Source organism: Protomyctophum bolini (genome assembly GCF_963924005.1).
Source record: "Protomyctophum bolini genome assembly, chromosome: 6".
Taxonomy (NCBI): Eukaryota; Metazoa; Chordata; class Actinopteri; order Myctophiformes; family Myctophidae; genus Protomyctophum; species Protomyctophum bolini.
Genome location: NC_137867.1, coordinates 18336003 through 18345134, shown reverse-complemented (window position 1 = coordinate 18345134; position 9132 = coordinate 18336003). Strand labels below are relative to the sequence as shown.

Sequence of the window (9132 nt, the reverse complement as noted above, 5' to 3'; positions counted from 1 at the left end):
GTACTTTTATTAATATTCTTTGTTTGTTTGATGTATTCCAAATAAGACAACCAAATAAAAAAAAAAAAAACACAGGCTTTTTACTTGCGAAAGGGTCGTGCGACAAAGTAAGTATACTTAACAAAATAAATATGACAAAGTATAATAATTTAATATGATAAATTCGCATTTTATTCCATTTCCTCTGTCCTCCGTTATTTCTATAACACAAAAAGGAAACATAAACACACTTTGGGGCACGTGAATAATCCTAGGCTCACGTGACCAACGTTTTTTAGTCATGGCCGACGACTGCAGGCGACAGGGGTTCGAGCTGGAGAGAAGGATATTTGAGTTGGATATCAAGTGTGCCAGCCTCCGAACAGAAAAACAAGGTACAAAACACACACACAATGATGAACGTTGTGCTCGTTCCTTTTGTGTAGGTGACAGCTTTGTCCAGTTTAATTGCTCTGCTAGCTAGCTAGCGTTATCTAACTTAGCTCGATGCTACCATAGCAACAACAACTGCTCTTCTGATGAAACATTACGTGTTTTCCAAATAAACTCTCGGCAGCCGGACTGTACGGTGTGATATGAACATATTGACGTTTTAGCATGTTTTATTGCATGCCAACTTAAATGTGAGCTAACTACCTGCATTTTGACGGGTTGGCACAGTGTTAGCTTGCTAATGCTAGCTAAAGAACATGCGTGTTGCTAAATAGCGAAGTCATCTGGCTTGTGGCTTTCTGAAATATATTGAGCCATGTGCAACTTGTCAACAAGCTACTACCTAATGTTACCTACCTCCACGAGTGAGCTACCCAATGTGAACTAACGTTAGACGAGTTAGTTGTCAATCCAATGTTGAGCTGTATCTCAGTTGTGGTACTTATTTCTAGTTTAAAAACACAAATATGCGACAATGACACATCTGTATTCAGCCTCTAAATGAAAAACAACTATTTATTTGTAGGTTATCTACCCTTTCATTAACCCTGTTATTTTGCATGAACAAATGGTATTCATCAGATGAACACTATAGCGTCACTGTAGTGTATCTTAACTTGACATGTTGAAAGAATTGTGATTAGAATTGTAGTTCCTAACAAATCTCTATTTTCCATAGATGATGACTATTTGCAGAATGCGTCTGCCATACTAGACAAGTTGAAAAGCTTTTACAGACAAGGAGGGGAGAGTAGCAGTCTTCCTAAACTGCTTCAGGATTACACACAGGTACTGCAGTTCGTCCAACTTTTAGATTGCCCTTGTTTCAGCCAGAAATGCATGGAGTGTTGCCCAATATCTTAATGTTCAGTAGGCACAACATAATGGCAACATTGATTATTTTTAGGCTCTATATGATTTTGGAAATCAACCGACCCATTGCTTATACTAAATTAAGCTGCCATGGACTGTTGCTTAAGGAAAAACGTATTTCCTCCAAATTATCATCCAACTGTTTCAGAGCCGTGGCACAAAGACTACTCTGGAAAGTATTAAGACAAATTATTGATGGTCATATATTTTCATTTTATATATTACGTGGAGAAATGTTCAGCTGTTTTCAGTTTGGTTAATTACTGGATTAAAAAGCAGTGCTTTTTTCCTGAATAGACCTGTTATGTTTATTGTTTACATTAGTTAAGTAAAGATTCTTCAATAGTTTCAGACTACACCAGTCCTTGTTCTGAAAATTGTATAATAATGAGGGGGAAAAATATTGGTTTGCTTTTCTAAAGTGTCTTTACTCTTTATAATGTTCCATACACACACACAGATGGTGGAGGCTACCATGCAAGGCCCAACCTCCTCCTCAGTCCCCAAGAGCAGTTATGTGGAATACCACTCATTTTCAACATTGAACTGTCATTAATTATTTCTCTGCCAGCTAGCTGTTAGCATAAATGAAGTTCCCTGTGCCACCATCAGCGTTCATTTTCAGTTTGCCCGCCCCGTACACCCACTCAGTACACACACACATTAGTATCATTAGCACAAGCACACACTGTTTACCTCTGTCCAGAAGCGTCGGGAGCTACGCAGTACAAAGTCACAAATTACATCCGAAATTAGTATGGCTGAAGATCCCCCATGGACAGCTCTGCTGGATTTCGACTTATGGAGATTTGAAAGTCCTGCTCGTAACCTGTGTAGCCTAGAACTTTGGGTCATGCACTGATCAGTGACATCACGATGTACTTTGCAGGCCAAATGTTGCGTTCACACGGGCAGATGAAACAAGGCAAAGACGCATCACATGTTGTGTGAGTTGATTTGGAGCAGCTACATGCATCATTGCGTCTTTGCAATGTCATGTCACTGGCTTCCATTGACAATGAATGGTAGACTGCATTGTTTCATCTGCTTGTGTGAACGCAACAATGAGTACATCTTTGTGACGTCCCTGATCACATGACCCAAAGTTCTAGACCTCCAGTTCTAGGCTAAACAGAAGTGGGGGACTTTATTATTTCCACACAACAACTCTAAGGTATATTAATGACATACCGGTACTTCAATGTTGAAAATGAGTGGTATTCCCCTTTAGGGTTTCAGTGTTTTGCTCAAGGACACTGACATGAAGCCAGGAGCAGCCGGCGATTGAACTGGGAGCCTTCTGGTTACCAAACAGCCACTCTATCTCCTGAACCACTGCCACCCCATTATTATAGCAGGTTATAACTACTATGGAAATTATAACCTAGTTTACTCAAATATTGACTGAAAAGTAGTGATCGGTTTGCTAGCCAAATGAAGCATGTAGTTTGTCAATTAAATCCAAAGGTGAAAATGATCACAGATTGATAATAATTTCTGCTATTTAATTACCTGGGCTGTTGGATACTGCTTGTGATTTGGGCTTGCAAAATCTTATTATAACAGTTTAATGGAATTGTGGACATTTCTTTGCATTACATGGATGCTGAATATGTTAATAGGAATGTATTGGATCATTTCATTGGGTGGCAACGCCAGAGCTTTGTGGTACAGTCAGTAGAAGTCACAAATGATTGATCTATTCTAAATATGATATTGCTGGATTGTTATTGGTCTATGTATGGCCTTGAATGTACCCAGGTATTGGCCACTTCAGTATATTTCAAGAGGTACTTGATCTCTTTTTTGAGGATGCATGGTCGATTAATATTACATCCTAACTTGGTTCAGAATTCCCTACAATTCAATCTTAAGTGGGGAATTGGGAAGGGCTTTTGTTAACACCCTTCCGCATTATCGCCCTTATCACAACATCTGTGTGTTGACAATCACACAAGGTAACTGAAATACTGTATTCAGTAGCCGAAAGGCCTGTCTAAGGATCGAGACAAATTATAATCACCTACAGTAACTCCATTTTTGAGGGGGTTTTTTCTTCCATAAATCAATGCTATTGAAAACCAGTGTGTGTTGGTTAAAACGATATTGAAGCAATGAAATGTATTAAAGGGCTTGGGAAAAACCTCTTAAATCCATTGGACACTCAAACTGTCTAAAAGCATCTAACTCCACCACCTCTCCCCCTCTCATGCAAGTAATGGACAATATATAAAGTCACAATAACTTTGATGAGGCAGTATTGCATTGTTTTACAAATATAAGGTTTTCTTCATTTTCAGAAAAATGAACCTTTTGCAGGTGGTTTCTTTCTGACAGCAGATATGTTTATTATGCGCCCATGAGAGTTTGGGAAGGTTTTTGGATGGCAGGCTTTGCATGGAATTAATTTAAAAAAAAACTATTTCTATTTTGGGTGTTTTCTTTTTGTGTTTTAGGTGATACTAGACATAACATTTTATGAGGAGAATAAGCTCGTGGACCAGGAGTTTCCTGAAGACTGCTCACCATTCAAAATTCAGCAGCTTTTGCAGGATCTCACTGAGCCAGAGGTGTTGGCTGGAAGATTGGCACCAGCACAGGAGGTGGGTTGTGGTAGTGGGATGGGGGTCAGTGCTCATGTGTGTCTAATTACACATGAGAAGCATGCACTAAATGCACTTGGATTTAAACTTTGCTTTAGAAAGCAGATTTATTCCCCAGCCAAACACTGATAAATCATTGTCTGTGGTTGCCAGTCACAAACCTTTTCTATAGGTATTCATCTCTATTCCAGATATCAGTTTTGCAATTAAAATAATACTCTGTTTTATTTGTATTAGAGGTGTGGAAAATAATTGATTCTATGATGCATCATGATTCAGGCATTGATGATTCTGCGACATAATGACTACTTGGTCTTGGACAATAAAGTTGTGAAGATACAATTACTTCAGTGAGCGACACTGTTGTACGACGAGGCTTCAGAGATTGTTTTGTGTAATTAGTGTAGTTGATTTGTGTAGTTAATTGCACAATTAGTCACATAATCACATTTGTCATTGGCGCAAACTTGAATGAAGAACTGAAAATAAGTGTTGTGTTGTATACGGAGAAGGATGCATCTGAAAATTAGCGAAATGTGTGGCAAATCTGCAAAGAAAATACTTGCCACTAGCTTTCTTCACAAATGTGTTCATAAAGGTCTCTACTATAACATATCAACTTCCAACCCAACTCCCTTGGGAAACGTGTGACAGCTGCTGAAAGTTGGGGTACCATTAAACAATATAAGGCAAAATTTCATTATGCTTTAAGTAGCATGTGAAGTGTCAAACTAGGGGGTTTTCATGATGCTGAATCCATTCCAAGCATTAGTTTTGCACGAAAACACTCCTTGGGCTAAATAGCCGTCATCACATTTGTGATTTAGACAGTGTTTTTTGTGCAAGACTAGTACTCACTTGTACACTCTGGCTACTCTATATAGCTGTCTCTGCTGGATAATTGTTATCGAGTTTAAGTTGACCCACATAAGTTGACCCACATTTAATGCAATCATCACTTTCTCACATGGTTGTCCTTGTCCTTTGATCTATGGCAGGTGCAGTCTGTGTTGGGCCTTGAGCTATTAGAATGTCTGTACTGGAGACGTGGAGCTCTACTGTACATGTACTGCCACACACTTCACCAACGTAAGCAATGGATCAAGAAGAACAAGGACACATTCCTTAAGGTAACACACCATTCTTGTATCATAGAGGGTACAGGTAGCTTACTAATGATCATGATGGAAACATACAGTTGCATCGATCCCGTTTATTTTTGACAAATGGTAGTGATTGGTCGGAAGTGGCCAGTCGTGAAGGTAGATGGCCATATAGTACATACCACATAATGGCAAAGTTCCCATTTAATCCGGGCAGAGACCTGTGTGCCACATGGTTCCTGACATGTAGTTATTTGAGAAAGGTTTTGAAGAAAGTTATAGCAGGGACAGTATTACATTGCATTGTAATGTCTGCCCATGTTGGGTTCAAAAATGGCATCATTCTTTTAGCCTGGTTTCCAGCCATATTTACTGCGTTCCGTGAATTTGTTTTGTCACTCCGCTACTCAGTCTGGCCAGCCTCCTGTTTGACTCGTATTTCATAACGTCACCTGTTTTGTAGCTACTTCGTTGCTGATACGTCATCAGACAGCGCCACTCATGCTTTTCTCACTGTTGAAAAATGTGTGCCAGTTCAAGACTCGAGACCTATGGTAAAAAGTAAATTCTAGTTTTATTCAGTCGTCCACTATGTCAGATTCAGTAGTACAAAAAAACTGCCAGCTGTGTGGGGTGAGTGATGAATGATCACGTTAACAGGGCAACAGCAGTAGCTGGACATTGATATGTCAAACTAGTGTTTTTAATCCAACCAGACCAATCGAAAGCCTCTGGTCAATTTATCAGTTTTGGCATGTCTTTCCAGACTGAGTGACAAAGTGACAAAACAAATCACGGAACACTGCGAATCAGGCTGGAAATCAAATCAGGCTATCATTCTTTCATCTCATCACAAATTTAATGGAGCCTACAACTGTAATACCCATCATAAATGTAATCTTCATAATAAATTAAATTAAATGAGACAGTAGCTATAGCAGAGAAGACTGCTGCTGCATTCACACTGGCAGATACAAAGTCTACGATTCATTTTTCCATGGATGCCTGCAACATGAAGATACAAAGCGATGCCCAACATTTGTAACTGGCTTCAACTGCAGCTACAAAAAGACCAAATGTTTAACCATTTCAACTCTCCGTCACTCTCCACACAATTCCTGCTTGTAATAATTTCCATATTCTTTTTAACCCCAGGCTTTATTTTCCTATATATTGTTGTTGCTTGCGCGTACAATAATGTCACAGAGTTGCGGTTGTAGTGTGATCAACACTACAACCGCAACTCTGTGACAGACTGTTGCACACTGCATCGCTTTGTAGTTTTGTTTCTTCTGTAGCTGCCAGTGTGAATGCAGCTTGGTTCTACTAAGATAAAGGTCTTATTTTAGCATGAGATGGCAAGGTAAAAAATTATAGGCAGTGATAGCTGTGGGAGTAGGTATGTTTGCAATCGTTTGCTTGTACTCGTTGGCCATGCCACTCCCAAACCATTAGGGCCGATTCATACTCCTATTTTAGAGCAGAATAAAAGTCGGTTCGGCGCTGTAGAGCCTACAATTTGACGTCATTTGAGGTTCGGGGGGGCGGGTACCGTCCTAAAGTCATCTTTTCGGTGCTACTGAAAATTTCTGACGAGCCGAAATCATTTCGGCACTACAGCGCCGAAACAGCTGTAAAATAGGAGTATGAATCGGCCCTTAGGGCGCAGGCACACTGTCACGTCAAAAGATGCCTAGAGTAGGCATCTCTTCCGTGTTTTTAAACAGCCAGTGGATGGAAATTACACTTGTGCGTGGCTTCAACTTCAGCGTCGGCCAAAAAACTGAAACGCTTTGCCGATGCTACAAGTTTAAGCTGCATTTCCATCCACCAGCTGTTTAAACACAGGAAGAGACACCTGCTCTAGGCATTTTCTTGCCACCTCTTGACACGTACTGTATGTGTGTTTAACAATGTAAAATACTCTGCTACCATTTCCTCTACGGCTCACCAGAGTATTCACCACCATAATGGTCTTCTCTGGTTCTGTTGGCACAGTGTATTCAGGAAGGTGTACGTTACCTGATGCGAATGCTACAGGTGAGGAATTCTGTGAAACTTAATGATGGAGTTGTGCTCCATGATACTGCTACAGCCAACTTCCTCTCTGAAGGTAAGAAAAACAGTCAGATCTCTCTCACACATGGTGTACCAATCTTGACAAAAGTTTAATGATCAAAGCAAGAAAGATGAATTTACATTCAAACAAACTAGTACTTCTTATACAAAGTACGGTAGTCATTTGATTTTCATCCCTGCATACCTTTTCAACCAGGCATCTTCTCGGACACCCACCTGTTGACAATGATGTACATCGGTGAGATGTGCTTCTGGGCAGTTAAGTATGAGGACTGCAGCGTTGACACAATGGAGCGCAAAGAAGACCGTCTCCAGTTCCGGGACATTGGAACACAGATCCTCAACAAATACGTGCTGGCCTGCGAGGGTCCTCTGCAGGGCCAGGGTTGGAACACAGAGAATGCCAAGGAAATCCTTAGTATCTTACAGTGAACTGAGCTGCTTCTGTGTTGAAGTTGCCCTCAGGCACAGATCTGAGATCAGTATTTAATTATATCACCCCTAAATAAAATCATCACCCTTTTGGTTAGGGGTGTGGTATGATGGTGGGGCAAAGCAGACAGGTGGGAGGGGGTGGGGTGTAGTCCTTGGATCAGTGTCTATAGGCAACCTCATCCTTTGCCAGCTCTGGCCAAAGGTGGGAGAATGGGAGGCTACACAGTAAAATTGTCCGTGTTCATTTAACTCTTGAGTGTTCAAATGGACCTGTATGGGTCAATTTGGCAAAATAAAAATGTAATTCAGTATTTAGCAATACATTATGCTTTTGTTATAGCACTTACTAAGTGTGCATACCAAACCGACAACAAATATAGTAATAAATAACTAGAAATAGCTTGAATAAAATACCGTGCAAAATATTAAACTTTGGCAGTCACATTTTTTAATTCTTAGTTAAACTGTCAAACTGTCAGAAATTATCTAATATTATGGTAAAAGGACCTATTGGAGCTGAATTGGTGGGCCATGGAGCTCAGCTGCAGTTTCTGTTAAAGGTTTTTGGCCAGTAACAGGCTGTGCCTATATGATCCAGGAAGAGAGCTCTAGGCCCAGCTGACAACCAGAACTTCATAGAAGAAATGGGCAGCAATAAGGTAATTAAGAATGATACCCATGCCCTCAATCTCCTCCAGCAAGAGCAGCACTACTGCATCCAGAGAGTATGTAGGAATCTCTCGTCTGCTTCTGGGATGCGAGGGCCCAGAAAGCTTTCACCTGCACCGGGAACCCAATGGAGTTCATTTGGTTTCACTTGGACACTCAAGAGATAAATTAACACTCATGGTTTTGCAGTGTAGAGAGTGTAAGTTATATGGTGTAAAGTTGTTGGGGAGGTAAAGGAGGAATCTTATCGAATATTTTTCTCCCTATCCTCCCCCTGAAAAGCACTTATCTTCCAGATTCCAGACTGTTGGTTTGGGCATGTCTTTTGCTCTGAGAATGTGGTAGAATTACATTAATATTAATATAAAAAAAGATTATTAAGAAAATAACATTTAAAAAACAAAACAAAAAACAATTGTTTAAAGTTTAACGATAATCCAGCTGGGAATGAGAGATTGCACAGCATTTGTTTTTTTTAATTTATTTTTATTTGCTTTTTGCCTTTGTTGTTTTTTGTTAATATTTTTTTTTTATTAATTGCATTTATATATTACAAAAAGGTAAAGGAGATGATCACAAAAAGTGTTGATTGAGACTGAAGTATTCAAGACCTTTTTCAAGTATGTACAGTTTTATTCTTAATATCAGCTTTGTAATATGCCACTTGTTTTCCCTCATCTATTGTAAGTTCCATTTTCTGCAACTCTGATAACTTTGATAGTATGCCTATAAATGGAGAATCTGTGTTGGTGGTCTTTTGAGGAAGAAAAAAAATATTGTTTTTTTAATGTCTTCATTGAAAATAAATAGGCGCGTTGGTTAATGGCAAAATCATTGTCTAAATCATGGCCTGTACTACTGTGTGTATATATTAGAATTTGATGGTCTCCAAGCTAGCCCAGTGGTTTTCAACCAGTGGTCCTTGAGGGGTTCCAGGT

The 9132-nt window shown here is 39.7% G+C and overlaps 1 protein-coding gene across 2 annotated transcripts; it reads left to right on the top strand.

The window, feature by feature from the left end:
• Positions 1-265: 265 nt before the first annotated feature.
• rimoc1 (rab7a interacting mon1-ccz1 complex subunit 1) lies at positions 266-9025 on the top strand. 2 transcript variants are annotated; one of them, XM_080767016.1, is made up of 6 exons: positions 266-374; positions 1112-1221; positions 3762-3908; positions 4913-5038; positions 7010-7124; positions 7287-9025. In XM_080767016.1, exons 1-6 carry the CDS (start codon positions 281-283, stop codon positions 7520-7522), a joined length of 828 nt encoding a protein of 275 aa, XP_080623142.1. In that variant the 5' UTR covers positions 266-280; the 3' UTR covers positions 7523-9025. The 2 variants fall into 2 exon arrangements, with proteins under 2 accessions (XP_080623142.1, XP_080623141.1); XM_080767015.1 differs by having other exon boundaries at positions 4907-5038.
• Positions 9026-9132: the final 107 nt, after the last annotated feature.